The 20,460-nt window shown below is 46.6% G+C and overlaps 1 protein-coding gene across 1 annotated transcript; it reads right to left on the minus strand.

Annotated features, from left to right (window-relative positions):
- Positions 1-4: 4 nt before the first annotated feature.
- On the minus strand, positions 5-19,573 carry DLST (dihydrolipoamide S-succinyltransferase). The gene is made up of 15 exons (XM_081830214.1): positions 19,442-19,573; positions 18,843-18,876; positions 16,158-16,206; positions 13,018-13,073; positions 12,809-12,883; positions 12,529-12,584; positions 11,907-12,018; positions 9,224-9,379; positions 8,681-8,757; positions 7,982-8,079; positions 4,773-4,903; positions 3,343-3,416; positions 2,963-3,046; positions 2,384-2,551; positions 5-1,213 (listed from the first exon to the last, which is right to left on the minus strand). Exons 1-15 carry the CDS (start codon positions 19,502-19,504, stop codon positions 1,079-1,081), a joined length of 1,368 nt encoding a protein of 455 aa, XP_081686340.1. The 5' UTR covers positions 19,505-19,573; the 3' UTR covers positions 5-1,078.
- Between the last annotated feature and the right edge of the window lie 887 nt (positions 19,574-20,460).

A 20,460-nucleotide genomic window follows, 5' to 3' on the forward strand; every position in this document is an offset into this window, starting at 1 on the left:
GCCCAGACCCATCTGGCAACACCACCTCAGGCGACACTGCCCATCATCCCCGCTGTATAGTAGCATCTTGGGGCTGGTTTCCACCAGGGTCCATCCTCCCTGACACCCCACTCCCTCAAGGGCCACGATGCACAGAGAAACAGAGCTGCCCCTTCAGTCCGAGTGCTTACGCCAATGGCATGTAAAAAGCTCAAATCAATCTGAGCCAGTCCACAGGAAGCCCCCTCACCCCAATCTCACCAGCCTCCAGCCCTTGGGACCATGCCCTGTCCCGCTGCCATGATGTGCTAGAATCTGCTCTAAACGACAGCGATGTGCTAGAATGGTTCCAAGCAGCCCAGAAAGGTTGGCACAACCACGGCTGTGTGTTACTGTGCCAAAATGGAGCCGTGACTGAGAGGGTGGGCTCTGCTCCTGTCTTGTCTAAAACATACCACCTCGGAGGGGACTCTGCCCCCCCCAACTACCTCCCCCCTCCCCCCCAGACCCCGTGGCCTGTGCTTCCTGGACGAGGTAGAAGAGGCATCCTGAAGTCCATGGCAGCGCAGAATGAACTGTTATTTACGCGGCAAGCAGCACCTCTTGGCCTGCAGTCAATACCTCCATACAGGTGCAATCAAGTGAGAATGTGCACAGCCGGGCCAGAGGCTGCTGTGAGCCTGGGAGACACCACACCCTCCTAAGGAGGCTCTGGAGAATAGACTTTCAAAAGATACAAACTTGATCACATGGTCCCCAGTGGTTTCCCTATTGAATACTGGCCCAGGAGAGAAGCAAAATCATCTCTGCAAAAGACGAATGGGAGAAAGGCAGGAATATTAATGAGCATCCACTAAGGCTCTCTCTCCCTCAAGCCTCAAGAAGATGTTCGAGTGTACGAGAAGGGTGCAGAGAGGGGAGAGCCTGGCAGAATACCAAGAAAAGAACTGTGGCTGCTGGTTACGTAGTGCCCTGGTTTCCTTGCTGGAGGCCAACAACATGTGCCTGGCACCAGGCTAGCCTGGAACCCATGAGGGGACAGGGAGAAGATTGGTGGTCAGTTCCTGCATGGTTGGTGTGTAGGGTATGTGGCTTCCTCCTAAAGGTCCAGTAGGAGGACTCTGGGATCCTCTACCGCTGCCTTGATTTTGCGGAGAAAAGTTACTGCCTCTCTGCCGTCGATCAGCCGATGATCATAGGTCAGTGCCACGTACATCATGGGCCGCACCTCCACCTACAGAGAGGAGAGGTTGACAGGTCTGTCTGCAGCAGAGGAAGCCCCACTGGAAGTGGGGAGATGAGAAAGCATAGCCCATAGAAAAGTTTCCAGTTCCAGAGCTTTTCCTATTGATGTTGCTTCTGGAGCCTTCTACTTTCAAAGACCAAGGCTTACCCTTAGTGCAAAGCTCTCCCACTCAAGAAAGCTCAACCAAGAAAATAAAGAGTCTCTTCCAAAAGTGCCTTTTAAAAAAACATTCTTGGGCACCTGGGTGCTGAGTTGGTTAAGCTTCCAACTCTTGATTTCGTCTCAGGTCATGATCTCAGGGTCCTGGAATCAAGCTCCATAGCATCAGGCTCAGCTCTCAGTGGACACCCCCCCCTCCCCGCCCCAGCTTGGGAACACACTTGCGTATACGCGCTCTCAAATAAATCTTTAAAAAAAAAACAAAACAAAACACATTCTCTGCCCTTTCTAAAGGAAAACTTTTCCCTTCAATCCTGGCAGCCTGAAGTTTCTTCTTTAGGGTTAGAATTTTAAAAAGTAACCAGAGATCCTCAAATTCTCTCAAGTGGAATGCAAAGTTAGGTGTGTGAGCATTTTCAAGAGAGAAGACCTAGGATTTTTGGATTCACAAGACCTAGTGACCCAAAAACGTTCTAAACACAGGAGTCCCAGAAAATATTTTCCTACCAACATTATCTTCTAGGGCCAGCTCAAGACCCTTTAACTTTATTCCCTGAACTCCCAGGGAACCGCTAAACCTTCATACAACCTGGGAGCTCATAGATCTTCATTGCTGTCCTGTTTCCCCGGGGCAAGGACCACGTTTCCAACTGTGTCCCCACTCCGGACGGCACCTAGAGAATGGAGCTTGATGACCTCTCCCGATGAAGGAGGAAGTCACCTCAACTCCATGGTCCTCACACTTTAAGTTGTATCAGAATCACCTGCAGCTTCTGCTTCATCAGGTCTGGAAAGGGGTCTAAGAGTCTGCATTTCTAAGAAGTTCCCAAATGATGCCAAACCACACACCACAATTTGAAGATCAGTGCCTTAGCTATTAATTAGAAACTAAGAGATGGAACTTATGCCTGAAATTCCAGTGCATCTGTCATAATTAATAGCTAGCTTTCCCCCTCCTCTTCATCTAGCCGCTAGGACATTTGCAGTGATGGTTCCTACCTTGCCCCCCACAGCCACTGGCCTATCAAAGATGCCGTGCATGCCCAGAATGGCCGACTGAGGGGGGTTGATGATGGGCGTTCCAAAGAGCGAGCCGAAAACACCTCCGTTGCTAATGGTGAAAGTACCACCATCCATATCTTCAATGGCAAGTTCATTCTTTCGGGCCTAAGAATGGAGATTTAATCACTGCAATATAAGGACAACCCAGCTTTCTTCACCTACAGGGAGTCCAGAAGGCTCCTGTCTGAGATCAACAGTCCAACTTCTAGCTGTTGTTCAGCAGAAGACGCCTGTGGCCAGGCCTCCACCAGAGGACAGGCACGATGCCTTGAGGACCTTTGCTTTCCCCAGCAGGCCTCCTCTGACGAGGTCTTCCGTGACAAGAGCACAATGAGCGCTGCCAGATAGCTAGAGTTCGGCTCTTGGGGGTGACTGCCAGTCTCGGGCTCCGCACACCTTACCCAGCAGAGCAAGGCACCAGTTCCCTGATCACTGCCCACTGGTGAGCCCAGCCTTCCCCGGCCCCTCCTCCCTGACCTGCCCAGCAACCAACACACATGCTGCTTTCCACTTTACCTTTTCTCCCAGTTCGCTGATGGTTCGCTCTATATCTGCGTAATTCATAGCTTCCACGTTCCTGATAACAGGAACCACCAGACCCTGATGAGAGTGAAAAGCTGTTTTCAGTTGCAGATTAATAGTACCCTTTATAATCCCTTGATTCAAGTGGGTGGTCTCTGCTCCCCATTGAGCATCTTAATGACTCAATGTGATTAACAGAGTCTAAAATATTTAGGCTTGACGTTAAAAGAATGTGGTGGGGTCAAAAGCAGGTTACTCTTTTACTAACTCCCTTCTAAGACAGGATTACAGAAATGCTCTCTCCCCAGGGGTCTGCTTTTTTATACAAAGTGAGAGTCTAAGACCAGAGCTCCCCACCGCTTTCCCCAACATACCCGTGGGGTGGCCACGGCGACACTGATGTCAATATAATCCCTATACACCACTTCTTTGGTTGTGTCATCAATCACTGTGAGAGAAAACACATGTTACACACAACTGTCCAAGCCTAGGCTAACGCAGAAATACTTGTGTTAACAGAGTGAAAATCCACCATGCCTGGTACAGTGGGCTGACCAGTCAGCAGGAAAACCATTGCACTGCATGGGGCGGACTCCTCTTACTCCCAACCAATCCTAACATTTCCCAAGTGCCCTGACTGAGGCCGAGCACGGGAGCACCCGTTTTTCAAAGGAAGACTCAGTACACCGGCTCACACAGGATAGGTGTGCACGGAGCTCCCTTTAACTAGCTCTGCCCAAACCCTCCCTTAACAGAGAATGGCTAGGTTTAAAAAGTGCTCCCAAAAAGGCAGATGCAAAGGGAGGGGTAGCAGTGTTGCCCATTCCGCTGCCTACTCTCCGCAGGAGGTGAGGGAGGCCTCGTTCTCGGAGACTCCAGAGGCAGCAGGGTAGTGTAAGGCAGCAAACCGGCAGCTGAAAGTCTAGGTCTGGTGCTCATGAGAAAATACAGGCTCGGCACTCTTTTCCACAGAAAGTCTATGTTGTGTTGTTAGATAAGCCACCAAGGCAAAGCATGTGGGAAGTGATAAAGAGGCCAAAAGAACTCTGAGAAATGCCTACATATACAGGCAGGCAGAAGAAAGGGATGGAGAGCCAATGAGGAAGCATGAGAAGAATGGAAGGAACAAGAGGTACATACACATCTGGACAAAGCAAAGACAGCCCTCTACCTACCTAGAGCACATCACTCAATGCAAGGGACTAGAGCTTCTATTTCTAGATCTTTAGGGACCCTGGCATTGCTCAGAATTGCAAAAGTGTCACTGTCCACCCCCCCAACCTTCCAGGGAACAGAGAAGTGTCTCAATAGGAAAGAGAACTGCTTGTTAGGTCAACATTTCAATAACGTAGGTGAGCAAAAAGTAAGGAAAACGAGCACCAAGTCCATGAAAGAGGGGCCAAGCCCAGGGCCTCCCACTGAGGTCCATCGACCAGAAATCAAAGGTCACCCTGGAGCCTATGCCAAGTGGGAAGTCAGGCCCCAAGATCCCGGGGCCCCTGGAAAGGCAAGTGCTAGACAGAACACGAGCTTCCACCTGGACATGAGAAGCCCCGAGAGCTGGGCTGGCTCAGAAGTGCTTGTTGGCAGAGCAGCTGCCAAGCTATGAAATGGGAAGAGAAACCACTCTGTCCAGCTAGTGGGGAGAAAACAGCCATGACACCACTTCAGGAAGGTGATTCAAGAAATACCTGGAGAAAGACACTCATGTTTTCACAGGTATGAAATAAAGCCTTGGTCTTTCTGTGTGTGGGAGCACACATACCTCCCAGGACCTCTTCGAGTCCGGCCACCACAAACTCACCTGCATTGACCACAGGCTGCTCCTGCAAGGCAAAGGCTGAGGCCTTCACGAATGCCGACATGAAACCTAGTTTGATGTTATGTTTCTTCAGAAAAGCATCTTTGTGCCGAGCCCTCATCTCTTGGATGTTACTATAAAAACACATTATAAAACAAAGTGACCACAAAGCCCTTATTTTGCCTTTCATACCAGTTTCTAACTCCATGTACACAATTGGGTAAGCATTTTTCCCTTCCTCTGGACCATCTACCCAAGTTCAAGTTTTGAAATAGTCCAGCGGAGGTCAATACAATAACCTCGCTTCTTTACAAAACCTGGAATCAAAGAAATTGGGTCCAATCAGTCCTGACGGTACGGCTGAGCCCCTTATAGGGCTCCTTCCTATTCCAGAAGTCATAGAATTCAGTGACAGATAATATGAACAAGAGCTCACACAGCATACTAACATCCTTGCCTGGATGAGAAAGTGATTTCTAGCTACCCGAAACTCATGAGCTCTCTACTCTGAAGAATAATTATTTTAAGCATAAACAAAGTCTACAAGATAAACAATATTTTTTTTAATTTCTTGTTAGAATTATGTCCAAAAAAATCCACCAAACTTGATTAGAACTTCCTTTTGACATTCTTCCTATCTTCCACTTAATGAAAACAAAACCTGAAAAAACTCCACAGGTGTTTGGGCTCCACGTGAGCAAAAGCACCCATGACTATATATGGTCAGGTATAGACCAGTGTTCTTTTAGGCTCATGGGAAAGTCAATAAACTCCCTCCTATCTCCGCAGAGTTAGCAATTCCATATACTTGCTCCTTCAAACAGGTGCTAAACCCCCACCACATGTAAGGGCCAAGGCTGGGCGTCAAGATAATAAAGACACAGCCCTTGCCCTTTCTATCAGTTTACTGGATGTGGTTTCCTTGGTATTTAGAAAGTGGACATGTGTGGCCCTAAGCTTTTCGAGTACAAGCAGCTGGGCCTTCTGGGAAGCCTTTGCGACAGAAACAGCCTTTGTTCATTTAGGATTGGTTTTCCACAGATGTACCACATGATGGCTTTCCCATCATTTTGCTACAGAAACCTCAGTATTTATCGGAATACAGTTCTGTGATGGAAATTGAATATAACTTTATCTCAGGCCCAAATGCTCCAGTTTTCCCTTTCTCCCCATAATGGCCTAATTTGACATTAGCATGAAAGAGAAGATGGTATAACTTTAACTCCCCCTTCAGACCATTTGCCTTTGAAAAAGGAAGTTTTCTGGGGGGGGGGGGCGGGGGGCTGATTAGGTTTAAATGTTTGTTTTCCTGAGTCTAACCTTATTTAGTGCTAGGATTACCACCCTAAAGACATTACTGGTTCCCAAGACACAAGAACTGCAGAAGAGGGAAAGAGATGTGATAAACATCTCTGCTTTCAAACCTGCCCAAATGCTATTGTCTGGTCATTAAGTAGTTTCTATTTCAGAGCTCTGCCCTTGGAGGCAGGGCCTGGGACAGCAGGGCAGAGGAGAAGGTCTAAGAAAGGCCCCTTATGGGTAGCTGATCAGCACAAGACCCAAGGGCACTCGATCTAAACCACATTACCGACTGCAGTGAGACCCCAGGCCATCGTTAAGTGACACCTCGATTAGCTGCTGAAATGAGATCCAGCTACTGCACTTACCTTCCAATCAAAGCTGTTGGGCCAACTGCATCTTCCAAGGCCACAAATATTTACATGTTTTGTCTTAAGGAATTAGGTAGAATTTCAAAGTCCAATTCAATTTGTGTACAATTTGGCCCTAATGCACTGAAACATAAGCTGCGGCCTTTGTGATTCATTAGTCAAGGTCCTTCCCTATGTCCTACAGATAGGAAGGAGAGAAATCTTTGGCTTGAATGACATCCAGTCTTTTTAGGAAGTTTCACAACAGCATGGATGACATCTAGTGAAACAGGCCACAGAGCCCTACTTCTGTGAACAACGCCACAGCACACTATCCATAAACCCCTCCCTTCTCTAAGCTTTTCAGATCCCTTCCTAAAGAAAACAAATTTCCCTAATGAAAAGTAGGCTAGCAGACTAAGCACTTAGAAGAAAAAGAAGCAAAGGGATGACCTGAAGACTTCATGATTTACCTCCCGAATTAGATATAAACTCTTATCCCTGGCATTCAAAACATTCTAAAAGTATGGATCCAACTTTCTTCCCATTCTTTCCCACATATTCCTCACAGCAGATAGTTCTCAAAAGTATCCTGTCCTTTCCTGTGTCAGCGCCGTATTATTTACATCGTCTGGAATGACCCTTTCCCGCAATGCTACCTGTGTCAAAATGCTAGTCAATCTTAGGCCTATTAAAAATCTCTTTTCTCCAGGAAGCACGGGGGGGAACTTCCCCTCCCCACTTCGGCTCTCCATCTCAAAAACAAATGATCTCATTCTCTCTACTTCATATTTTTACCCACTGATACTTCTTTTTCTAGATTTTACTTTGTGATTTTTAAAAGATTTATTTATTTTAGAGAGAGAGGTACACAGGGGGTTGGCGGAGGCAGAGAGGGAGAGAAAGAATCCCAAGCTGACTCCCCGCTGAGCCCGACACAGGCCGATCCCTGAGATCCTGACCTGAGTCGAAATTCAACCGAATGAGCCACCCAATCAACAGCCAGCTCACCCTAGAAATTGGTACACTAAATTTGTCCCTTTGGTTATACATCCTGAGATTTTTACTGAAAAACACAACTTGCTTTCCATTTCATTATCACAGCTGGGAAAGGCGAAAGCTAGGACAAGCTGGTGCTTTCCCACCACCCAAATCTGAGCCACTTCGGAACACAAATCAGGAGCAGTCGCTGTGAGAAAGCAGCAGGGTACTGGGCTTTGACTCTGAGTGTGCAGTCAAATGGTTCTCCATCCCAAGGGTAGGCCCAGTTGCCCTAGCTCTACTTGGCAACTCGACACTAGTCATCGGAATTTAACACCATTACCAGCCTCGTTTATCAGACATCACAAAATTCAGGTATAAAAGGCTAAAAGTTTTTTAAGTCACAGAGGCAGGCAATTAGAGAACGAACCCCATGGGTCAATCTGTTTTAGTCAACAAGCAGTGCAAAGAAGTACCTCTTCTTGCTGTCAGTTTTGGAATCAGCACTACGTAGGGGCTGGGGCAAGTTCAAGTGTTCTCCAAAAAAAAGGGCGCGGGAAGTAAGAGGCCCAGAGATCTCACCTCATGTCGATCTCATTGAAAGTAGTGAGCATCGCACACGTGTTCTGGGCCTCCTTCAGACGCTGGGCGATGCGCTGCCGCATCCTGTTCATTTTCTCCTGAAAGTAGGACAAGGATTAACAGTCTGGGCTCTCCGGATCAAGCCCTCCCCACTCAGTCCAAGGGGGCACTCAGCTTGCAAGGACCGAGGTGTCACGGACTAGGATACCTAAGTAAAACAAGAGCTCCAGGCTCTCTAGTACTTTTAGGAGGTCTTCTCAGGCAGGGGAGCCCACACTCTTGACCATATACTTCCTTGAGGTTTTACAGCTGCCCCTGCCAGTGACTGCTACCACGGAGCCCTCAGTGAAGTGTCCCAGGAGGACAGGAACAGGGCTCAGTAAAACCACTTCTCCACAGTGTGTGGTCCTGTGAGGGGGAGCGGCACACTCCTAAGCTCCCACCCCCTGCAGACCTCTCACTCAGCCAAGGCAGTCCGGTGGTAGCAGAGCACCGTGGGAAAAGCCACTAGACAGGTGCTCCAAAGACTTCAGGTTCTAGTCCTCTCAGATGACAAGTATGAGGCTATGACAAGCTGCCTCCTAAACTTGGTTGCCATGAACTGCCAGCAATTCAAAGGTAGGCACCACAATGCCCACACCCCCTCATCTCAACCCTATCCCCTCGGCCTCCTACTGGCCGTGCTCCCCAGAGGCTTACCCGATGTTCTGAACGCAGACCCTTGCCGGCTCCTGGCTCAGCTACTGGCGGGGCAGGAGTGGGTTTCACTGCAGACACTGACAACGAACAGAAGGTACAGCTGCATCAGAAAATCAGAGAGACAGCAGCTCTTTCGGCCCATGGGTCCCATCCCCGTGCTTTCATAAAACCACCTTTCTGCAGCCCCCCCCCCCAAAAAAACAAAACCCAACCAACCAGAGAAACAATTACTAAGTGCCAGTGCCGTCAGACTGTCCTGTCACTTAATCCTTCGGCTACCCTGAGGTGGACTAGTACCATTCCCACTTCACAAATGAAGATCTGCTCAGAGACGTTAAGGAGCTAGCCCAAAGTCACAGAGCTGTAAACAGAAAGCTGGGCTCCAACCCAGGTCTTCTGATACAAAGTCTAGAGTTCCTTCTACAAAGCAGCCACTGGAGCCTGTTCGGAGCCCTGACTGGTCTAAGATTCTGCCCCGTGAGGGAACATGGCATCGGAGGGGATGTTCTCCCACACAGAGACACGCAGGAGGGGGAGGCGTACCTGGCTTGCTAACAAGAGGCTGTGAAGGCGAGGGCACTGGAGGCATCTGAGTGGGTATGGACGCCGCGGCGGGAGGAGGAACTGCTGCGGCTGGAGGCTCTGCTTTCGGGGCTGCAGCAGCAGGAGCTTCGGCTGGCTTGGCCTTCGCAGGGGCAGCTGGAAAACACGACAAGCAGAGGTCACTGGCACCGTCTGGAATGCAAAGCAACCGAATCACAGATACTAAACAAGGTGTAGCAGCAAAAGCTCTATCTCCAATCACCCGCCAAATGCTAACTGGCTATACACAAGGCACTACGAAACGCACACAAGGATGGAAGGCGCGGTCCTTCCATTCCCCGGGGCTCCCAGACGTCCTACATTACACAACTGACCTCATTCAGCTGCCTTCCTGATTTCACAAATACCAACTCATGATCAAATTTAGCAAGTACTTTAAAAGCACCCACTAAGCCCACGGCAATGTAAACTTCCAAGCAGAAGAAACGCAGGCAATTGAAGATGTTGATACACATATATGAAAGTAACACACTTCTAGTCATGGGAGTATGGACAGTCTTGTCTTCTATTTTAAAATCATGTGTGGAAGGATACTTTTTTTTTTTTTTTTAAAAGATTTTACTTATTTGACAGCGAGAGAGGGAACACAAGCAGAGGGAGTGGAGAGGGAGAAGCAGGCCTCCCTCTGAGCAGTGAGCCCAAGGCGGGGCTTGATCCCAGGACCCCGGGATCATGACCCGAACTGAAGGCAGACGCTAAACCAACTGAGCCATCCAGGAGCCCCTAATACTCTTTTAACTATAAAAAAATAAAAGTTTAAATAATCAAAGGCTCACTCAGACTTAAAGAGTTCGAAGCATTTCTTCTAGCATAATGCTCATAAACCACAACTTTAGATACTTTGATTTTATCCATCTGTACATACCTGGTTTCACATTTCATATTTAAATTAGAAGAACATTCTTTTTAAGGAATGATCAGAAGGTGAAAGAATTGATCTTATTCCCGGATGGGAGGATGGGTTAGCCTGGTGATGGGTATTAAAGAGGGCACGTTCTGCATGGAGCACTGGGTGTTATGCACAAACAATGAATCATGGAACGCTACATCAAAAACTAATGATGTAATGCATGGTGATTAACATAACAATAAAAAATTAAGAAAAAAAAAGAATTGATCTTATTCCCTAGCCTTCTACTGCACACTACTTCCATTCTGGGCTTCTGGTCGTACCCTGATCAATCTAAAGGATGTAATCTACTCTCTCTCTCCTTAACTATTTTGATAAGGAAAAAGAAACAGACTTTAGTAATTACAGCATTTAACTAAGAATCAGAAAAAATTATTTTCTTTTCTAATCTCTCATATTGACTGTAAGGTGCCATACAAATTCATTTCCTTCTCACTTCTTCCCAAGAGAAAGAGCAACCTTCCTTAGAAATGCTCTGAGCACAGATGTGAAAAAACAACACTGAATTCTCCAGAATAGACACCATGAAATATTACTTCTCCTCACTTTAGAATAGTGGCTCTTGGGACACTAGGGTGGCTCAGTCAGTTGAGCATTTGCCTTTGACTCAAGTCATGATCTCCAGGTCCTGGGATTAAGCCCCATGTTGGGCTCCCTGCTCAGCAGGAAGTCTGCTTCTCCCTTTCCCTCTGCCTTTTCCCCTGCTTATACTCTCTCTCAAATGAATAAATAAGATCTTAAAAAAGAATAGTGGCTCTCAGCCCTAGCTGTGTATCAGAATCACTTGGAGAGCATTTTAAAAAAAAACAACTGTAATAGATAACCCAGATCTGATAACCCCAGATTTAATATATCAGAATCCCTGGGCCATGGGGTCTACGCATTTGTGTTTGTTTATATAGATACACACACACACACACACGTTTTTTGCTTTGTTTTTTTGAGAGAGAGAGATGCATGTGTGGGGGGGGTGATGGGAAGAGAGAGGTTTTTTGTTTTTTTTTTTAATGAAGAGAGAGAATCTTAAAACAGGCTCCATGCCCAGGGCAGGGCTCCATCTCAGGACCCTGGAATCATGACCTGAGCAGAAATCAAGAGTTGGTCACGTAACCAATGGAGCCCCCAGGGTGCCCTGCATTTGTTATTTTTAAAGCCCCCATCTGATTCTGATGCCAGGGCTGAGGACAGGAAGAGAAAAAAAAAATCACTATCTTTAAAATCTTCTTCATTCTATTATATCTTTAAGAAAAGGTCCAGCACGAACCATGAGAGACTATGGACTCTGAGAAACAAACTGGGGGAGGGAGTGGGGGAATGGGTTAGCCTGGTGATGGGTATTAAAGAGGGCACGTATTGAATGGAGCACTGGGTGTTATATGCAAACAATGAATCATGGAACACTACAGCAAAAACTAATGATGTAATGTATGGTGATTAACAGAACATTAAAAAAAAAAAAAAGTCCAGCATAAGAAATATACGTGGAAAGAACAGAGTTATTATGAGGTTTTATGTTTCTTTAAATACCATTTTCTTTTAGAACTTGGCATTTAAAGTACCCACTGCATAAATATCACCTGTCTTAGTCCCTCAACTAACAGCAGCTGGAATGCCAAACAGTCTTTGAGGTATCAAGGAATTAGTACATTATGCTCAGCCCCAATTCCAAGGGGGAACCACTGGAGATCTTGACAACCAGGAGAACTTCTTTACCGCCAGTTTTCCTGAGTGTGAAGAGAGGAGTGCCTCCTTCTACTTTTCCCCCATCAGGTACCAAAAGAGCTTCAATCACGCCATTTGCTGGTGATGGAACCTGCACAGATGTCTGGAAAACAAGGACAGATGGAGAAAGAGTCCGAATTTTTACTCGGCATTAGGAAATTGTCTAGAATCTCAAACATGAGTCACAACAGTCGCAGCAGATATACTAGGCTCTGCTGATAGAAACACCAAGGCCACACTCTCAGAGTAATGAAGAGTCAATGCTATTGTGAAGATTCACCCTTTGTCCTTTCTCAGAAACATTAAAGCCATGTTCAGTTAATGTGTTTCCAAGTGATACACAAAAAACAAATGGAAACAGAAACAGTTCCTGCACATGCACACACAAACACACATGTGCTACAAAACTAAAGCTTTTATCGAAGTACATAATACATATAACCGAGAACAATCCAAAATTAAAATTTTAAATCTTTTTCTTTTTAATGAGCTATTCCAACACTTTTACAACTGAGGTTAGAGCAAGTTAAAAATTATATTTAAACCGTTAAGTCTCTTTTTTTTAATTAGGTTTTTTTACATGAAAAATTATACTGATACAGGACAAGCCTACCTTGTCAGTTTCGATCTCACAAACCACTTCATCTTCTGCAACAGTGTCTCCAACGGCTGAAAAGACAGTCAAAGGTTATCTGTTAAGGGGGGGACCCCAGTAGCCACAAAATCCCTTTTGATAGGTGTGTTATAAGACCCTTTCCTACAGGGCCAGGAAAAATTACATTTCAGGTAAAGAGAAGGGAGAAACCTGATTATTGGGGCAGGGAGAGGGGGAGGTCAGTGATGACAACTTTATAAAGTATTTAAACTTAAGTAAGTAGGGCCTGAAATCTTACCCTTCTCCCACCTGACATCTCCCTCTGTGACAGATTCTGCAAATGCTGGGGTTTTGACTGTAATCACATCATCCTCTAGGAAAAAAAAGCAAAAAAGAAAATCACATGTAGGCCATTATTTTTCCTTTTTAATTAAACTCTGTCAGTTGTTGCTCTTCCCATTAAAATGCCATTCCCAAGAAGGCAGGGAACCGAAGGAAGGTACTTACTGCACATAGCTGTAGTTCTGAAGAAGCAAACATTGAAGACACTACTGTTGTTAATACTACAGAAAAAAAAAAACATAAGAAAAGTAAACGTCTTTAGCAGGTGAACCACGCGCATTGTAGTCTAGACAAGGGACCATGGACCACTTTCCCTTTAAATCAGTGATTCTCAGCCAGGGGTGCCCATGAGTGTCCCCCTGGGGGAACTTTTTCAAAACATTCATGTCCAGGCCCCATCCCCAGAGATTCTGACTCAGCAGGTCTACAGCAGAGCCTGGATGACATGGGTACCCTACATAGTAAACTCCTTGGGTGAGTCCAGAACCCTGTGCTCAGTGAAATGCCAGCTCCCACAAAACAGAGACTTTCATTTGGTTCAGCGAAGAAAAAGATAAGCATCTCAGTCCTTTGCACACCCACCAAAAGGAGTTAGCTTCCCGATTAGGTTTTTTTCTGGACAAAATTCAAGGACAATAAACCGGGTGCTCTCGCAGTACCTGCCATTGTGTCACAAACAATGAAGTTTCTGTCTGCAGGATTACAGACTGAGATCAGATAAGGGAGCAAGAGGAGACAATTAGCTTGGAATTAAAAAAAGATGTTATGGGGGGGTGGTTGGCAGGGGGCAAATTAACAAGAACAAAACAAAACAAACCTCCTGTATCTCCTAGTTGGTTCTCTTGCTAGGAGGCCGCACACTGGTCCATTCTGGACTCATTCAAGAGGAACGTCAAAAGACCAAGGTATTTTCTGGTATGACATTAACTTCAAATAATGTAAACTAGAGAATGATACCACTCTGCATGCACAAAACCATTAAGAGTGGTTAACTCTGGACAGTGGGAGATGTAGATACATACAGTACCTATGGTTATGTTACATCCATACACATTTTGGGAGAGTGATCTGGACCGATGGGGACTTTCACTTTCTACACTTCAGGATTCTGAATATTCTATAACAAGCATCTTTATAATACAGAAGTAAAACAGATTTAAGTTGCCATTTGGTATTTTTACTCTTGTAATGTCAAAATAACTGTAAGATCTATTTAAAAATCAAGGGGAAAATGTACGTTTTTTTTATTTATTTACCTATCTATCTGAGAGAGAGAATGGGAGACAGATCGATCTATCTATCTATCTGAGAGAGAGAATGGGAGACAGACAGCATGAGAGGGGAGAGGGTCAGAGGGAGAAGCAGGCTCCTCGCCGAGCAGGGAGCCCGATGCGGGACTCGATCCCGGGACTCCAGAATCATGACCCGAGCCGAAGGCAGTTGCTTAACCAACTGAGCCACCCAGGCGCCCCTGTACGTTATTTTTTAAAAAGCACAGAACACAAAGTGATCTGCATAAAGTTTATAACCATGTGGTAAGTGGTCATGGACAAGAACTCGTGGGTAATTTGCAACTGCAGAGACTGCTCTGTGAGGACGCTCAAGAACCTGGAGCACTGGCTGTCCCTAGGAAGAGGAACTTGGGGGCATGCAGGACAAGGGTAAAGTCTCTTTTTACTTTTGAATCATGAAAAACCAAAATGTTTTATAATGAAAGTTTTTTTAAAATAAGGTGGGTACTTATTTTCTCACCCCACAAAGTTTAATGTTGTGGGTTTTTTCTTTTTTTTTTTAACAAATAATTTACTGGGGCACCTGGGTGGCTCAGTAGGTTAAGCGTCTTGACTTTGACTCAGGTCATGATCTCAGGGTCCTGCTCAGCAGGGAGCCTGCTTGTCCCTCTCCCTCTGCCCCTCCCCCCACTGGTGCTCTCTGATAAAATCTTAAAAAAAGAAATTTACTTTTAAATACTTATTTGTTGTATTTATTGCATCGAAATTTGTGGTTGTTCCAACTTTCATTAAAGTTGCAGATGAGTACCACATTTTGAATTGCTCTAAATAATTTTTAAGTTACAAAAGTATTAGATGTTCACTTGAGAGTATTTGGAAACAGCAAAAAAACATGATTATACTGTACAGTAAAAAATAGAATCATTTTATAACCTGTTTCCCCACTTATCATTTTTTTTTTTTTAAAGATTTATTTATTTGAGAGAGAGAGTGTGAGAGACAGAGAGCATGAGAGGGAGGAGGGTCAGAGGGAGAAGCAGACTCTCCGCCGAGCAGGGAACCCGACGCGGCACTCGATCCCGGGACTCCAGGATCATGACCTGAGCCGAAGGCAGTCGCTTAACCAACTGAGCCACCCAGGCGCCCTCCCCACTTATCATAGTGTGAACATGTCAACATGACACAGCTTAAGCAATCCCCTGTTGTTTGGCCATTTTGAGAGAAATCTGGGTATACCAGGAGTTCTTCAGTATAGATTTTTAGAAATGGAATTGCTAGATCAAAGAATACACACAGTTCAAGACTAATGAATGCTAATTGCCCTCTAAAAACTAACTCAGAAATTCATACTTCTAGTACTAAGTGCATCATTTTCTCAATTGAAAAGAAAATCCCATTGTGATGCACAGTGAAAGAACTAATCTGGTGACCCTTCATTTTAAGGATTCTCCCTATGCAGAACACAGCTTTATAGCTGTTTAACAGATAACTAGAAAGCATCCTCTTACCACCTACCTGAAAATACTTGGAATGCAAAGTAGCATTAAGCAACACTCATAAGCAGAAGTTAATCTGAAACACACACGGGTGGCCTTTCTCCAAACTCTATTATGCAATAATAGCATTCCCTCTGAAGTAGTCGAAGTCCCAGGACTCAACTCACTGTCTTTTGCTTTTACGGTTTCTAAAATGAGTAACTATGCTACCAAGAGGATGCTCTAAATCTCCACAGGAAATGTGAACCTCCGGCCCTTCGGCTGCACTTGTATCCAACCAGAATACTCAAGAGTAACCTACTAGATCTTTTCCCATAAAGAGAGGGTTCCAACTTCACTTTCATTACAATCTAAACACCTGAGGACAAGCACACTCCAGCGCCAGCACCTGACATGGGGCTGACGCTCAACGTACATCACATGTCATAAATCAACATCAAGGTTAGGTCTAGAGACTCAACATAAGCACCTTGATTATCTAGGCCTGGAAGCCAGTGAAGAAAGCAGGTGGTCAAATTTAGAACTGGTGTCTTAAATACCCCATGGCCACGCATCTGTGCTCCCCAGTGATACTTACACAATCTTCCTGCTGTCAGGGTAACCTGGTCCCTGACATAAGGAGACCCCTGCAAGAAACAAAACAACTCTTAACCAACAACTCTTATACAGGATACCTGCTGGGAATGGGAAAGAAATCTGTTCACCCCCTAACTCTGACACGGAGCAAGATCAAATGTAGGCAACAATATAATCCTTATCACAGAGTCCTGCTTCTCAATGGCAAAGAGCAACAGGTATGTGGGGTTGAGAGTGGGTATGTGTTTGAAAAAAGGGGAGAATTCTAAGGGCAAAGCCTGAAGTAGTTTTATCATATTTACCTTAAAATTCATAAACTGTCATTATCCCTATATGTTTTCATAATAAAACCTCCCTACTCCCCCAAGTGTTCAAATATATTTGAAGCTTGAGAAAGACCCATCATGGCTTATCCTGCGACTACACAAAGCCTAATCTGAGAAGCAGTGGGCATGTTTGGTCTGGGTTTCTGTTTCCCTGGTTACTTAAAATGCACTGAGCTGGAAGTCTTACTGCATAAACCCTAGTAGCAAAGACTGGGCTACTTTAAGCCCAGGGTCTCCAGTTTGCCCCAGTACTGAGCAAATCATTGTCCCTCCTATCAGTTTATTGCCTTCCCAAGAGCTCTCTGAGGTCGTCCCCTCTGGTCAAACTCAGCAAGGTGGGAGTCCCTTTCTGCCCCACCAAACGTCCTTATCACAGATAACTGCATTTCCCCAAATGACAACTAATTACAACTAACAAGGGCTGCCGCCTCACCTGAACATATTCTTCCAGAGGTCTTTTTTTTCAGATCTATTAACAACTCTTCTAAATAAACCATGGGTTCAGGAAACACCAGAGGAGAAAGAGCTCTCCCTTGTGTCTCTTCCTCCCCCAAATCTCCAGAGTTTCAGAGTCAAGTAAATCACTTCCATGTCCAGCAGTCCATGCCTCTGCAGTACAAATCCCAAGTACAGCGTATCTTTGAGCTAGAACAGCCAGCAGCCCATACTGAGTTTTGGAACCCTGAGTCCAATTTAGAGTTCATCTTACAGCACAAGTCTCATTTGTACAGTGCTTTAGGGTTTATAAAAAGCTTTCACATAATGACCTCATTTTGATTTTCATGTCTCATAACTCCCTAAAGTAGAACGACCATCTGCTATTATTCCCAGTTTTTACCTAAGCAGGGCTTCTGGAGGTTTAGGGGACTAGCCCAAGATGAAGCCCTGAACCACAACGCATACCCCAAGTACAAGGTTCTTTCCATTGTCCTGCAGGTCTATAAATGGAGAAAATGTTTATTTTTAGAATTCCTAGTTTAAAAGAATATTTATTATTGACAGTCCGCTCCAAGCTTACACTCTGTTAGGTGCCTATGTTCTCATGACTATTAGAATAAAGTCCAAAAACTTTACACATTCCTGTACTGTCCAGCCCTATCTTTCCAGCCAGACAGGCTTCCTTTCCATTTCTATGACTGGTCAAGTCCCTTCCTGCCGGACAACCTTTGCTCTAGCAATGCCCTTTGCCTGGAATATTGTTCTCTTGGCCAACTGCTATGTATTCTTAAAGACTTGGCTTAAATATCACTTTTTCAGGGAAGCCTTTACTGACATTCTCACCACTCTCTCCACCTTCCCAAGACGGGTTACATCCCACCCTTTCATTATGCCTTGCACTTCTCGCTCATAGTCATCACAATGTAATTGCGGCCTTATGTGTGCATAAATGTCTATTTGCTGTCTCTCCAGCTAGCCCATATGATTCTGGAGGGTAGAGACCATCTGTATCCCTGTCACCTAGCATAGTGCCTGGCACGTAGGAAGAACTCAAATGCTCTGTTGAGCACATGAGTAAATGACAACATGGTGGGTTAAGAACTTAGGTTGAGGAGTCAGGTAGAGCAGGCTTGACCAATAGGTGGCTGAATGACCTTGGTCAAGGCACTTTCCCTTTCCTAGCCTTGGGTCATGCATTTGTAAAACAATGAGAATACCTCTTATTGTTTCTTGATGATTAACTGCAAAACGCACAGAAAGCACTCAGAACCATATTTGGCCCACAGAAAACTCCTACTAGGATCTACTCATCCAACAAATATTTATGCCAGGCATACAAAAAATTGGGATAAAACCTAAATTCCTTCCAATAGTCCCTACACCATCTTCTATCTCATGCCATTCCTTCCTTTAACCAAAATTCTCTGGCTGAATCACCTTTTTTCCAGTTTCAAAACACTGTCAAGTTCTTCCCTTCTTCAGGGACTCTGTACATGCTATTCCCTTTCCTTTTCCTGCTCTTCACTGAACTCGCCTCTGTCACATCCTCTGGGTTGCAGCTTTAATGTCCCCTACTAAAGAAGGCCCTTCTGTCCACCTTCATTTTCCTTCTCAGCACTTAACCAAAATTCATGATCCCTCATTTGCTTATCAATTTACACTTTGTCCTTCCCGCTAGACCATAAGCTCCAGGAGATAAGAACTGTTAACTGCTGTAGCCCTAGTGAGCGCCTAGCACAGTGCCTGCCTGACAGGCAGTAGAAACTCGGTAACTATGTGCCAAATGAATAAAGGATAGCTGTTATTAAATAGCACTTTGTTTCGCTCCACATCATGTGGAGAAACATAGGCACCCCCGTTTCCTCAAATACTGCTCTGCCCAGGAGGAGAGCACGTTAGGTAACGGCAAGGGCACAACTTACCAGGCAGGGAACGTCTCCCTAGAGGGCAGTTCCCCTGTTGAGAAAGAAGACATTATCGACGTCACCCATGATGAAAGGAGGGAAGAAACAGCTTTTTAAGTACAGACTCAAAGCTGTCCGGGCGCTAGTGACAGGTGAATCTCGTGACTCCAAAAGGCAAATGCAACAGCCAAGGCTCTCAGTCCCAGTCAACACCCTGGGCCTGCCAAACTACCTCAACTTCCCATCGGGGCTGACACCCACTAACGGGAGTGGGGGCGGGCCCGGATCCCGTCGGGGTACTCGGCGGCGCCTCCTCCCAAACTCGGAGTCTCGTGCCTGCACGGGCGCGGCTCTGGGCGGCTCCTCCGCCCGGGCGCGGAGGGCGGGGCCCAGCAGGGGACGGGACGCCGGCTGCCTCGGGAAGGCAGGGGGCTGCTGGGCTCTGCAAGACGACCCCGAGAGCAACGGCGGCCCCGGGCCGCCCAGCGCGCGGCCTCCGCGTCCCGGTGCCCTTGGTGCCGGGCTTGACCGGCGCGCCGCGCTCCTGCTCCCCAGGCTGCTTCTCTGCCCGCCGGCAGGCTTCTCATCCGCCGGTACCCCGGCCCACCGGACCGTACCTTCTGAAAGGCAGAGAGCGAGCGGCTGAACGCCCGGGACACGCAGCGGGACCGGGACAGCATCGCGGCGGCGGCGGTGGAGCCGAGGGCGGGCGGACACCGGATATAGGGCCCGGCAACAACCGGAAGCGGGGCGGGCCGCGGCACTCGCCGCGCGGGGAGGGGTGTTCGGAGCGAACCACTGGCGGGGGGGGAACCGACAAGCAGCGCGAAGCGGCCCCCACCTCAGCAAACCGGTCTGCGCCCGGGAGTCCTCGGCGGCGGAGCGCTCTCGGAGCCTGCTGCACTGCCTGCCGGCCTGCGCCGGAACTCCCGCGGGTGCCTACGACCGTCCAGAGACCAGGCCGCCCTAGGGGTCCCACCCCGCCTCCCACACCTCTCCGCAGAGCTGGCCCTGAGCTTGGCGCCCGTCTCCTTCTGGGACCCCGGGACACCGCACGTTTCCACCTCTGCACTACCGGAAAAGAGCGGGAGGCTCGCACGGGCTTTGAACTCGGACCTTGGCGGACAAGCCTGCCTGATCTTACACGTGGGTGGCCTTGGGCAGGTGACCTCGCTTCCCTGAACCTCAGGTTCCTCAAATATATATTTTTAAAAAAAAAGGAAGAGTCACTTCCCTGCCTCTCTAACTCCAGAACAAAGAAACAGCCCAAAGGAACCTCTGAAGGGTTCCCATTGCCCTTTTACCAGACAAAGATCAACAAGTAGCCTTACTTCTGAAACGACATCTCCTGATCTTCCCTAGTCCTACTCACACTCTCTCCAGCCAAGCTAATTGTTCCCCATACATCCTGTGTATTTTGAAGGTGGTTTATTAGTCATTCTATCCCTAGAATATAAAGGACTAAATTAGGGACCTTGTCTGTCTTGTTCACTGCTGTATTCACAGCACTTAGAACAGAGATTGGCATAGGTAGGTAGGTGTGTAATAACAATTCGGCCTGATACCTTCAAAGTGAAAGCACATAGCTTACCCTCCCCCTTTTTAGTTTTCCCTCCCCTTGAATGCCCAGAATCAC

The sequence above is a fragment of the Leptonychotes weddellii genome, chromosome 9 (genome assembly GCF_054177405.1).
Source record: "Leptonychotes weddellii isolate Sample4059 chromosome 9, ASM5417740v2, whole genome shotgun sequence".
Classification (NCBI taxonomy): Eukaryota; Metazoa; Chordata; class Mammalia; order Carnivora; family Phocidae; genus Leptonychotes; species Leptonychotes weddellii.

Bases quoted from the DNA above. Each gene is read 5' to 3' on its own strand.
- DLST (XM_081830214.1), bottom strand. From the start codon at position 19,504: ATGCTGTCCCGGTCCCGCTGCGTGTCCCGGGCGTTCAGCCGCTCGCTC. The intron at 4,904-7,981 runs GTGAGATCTCTG...GTGTTTTTATAG, and splicing joins TTCAATGAGATCGACATGAG to TAACATCCAAGAGATGAGGG. The intron at 2,552-2,962 runs GTAAAGTGGAAA...CTCCATTCTTAG, and splicing joins TCAGCGAACTGGGAGAAAAG to GCCCGAAAGAATGAACTTGC.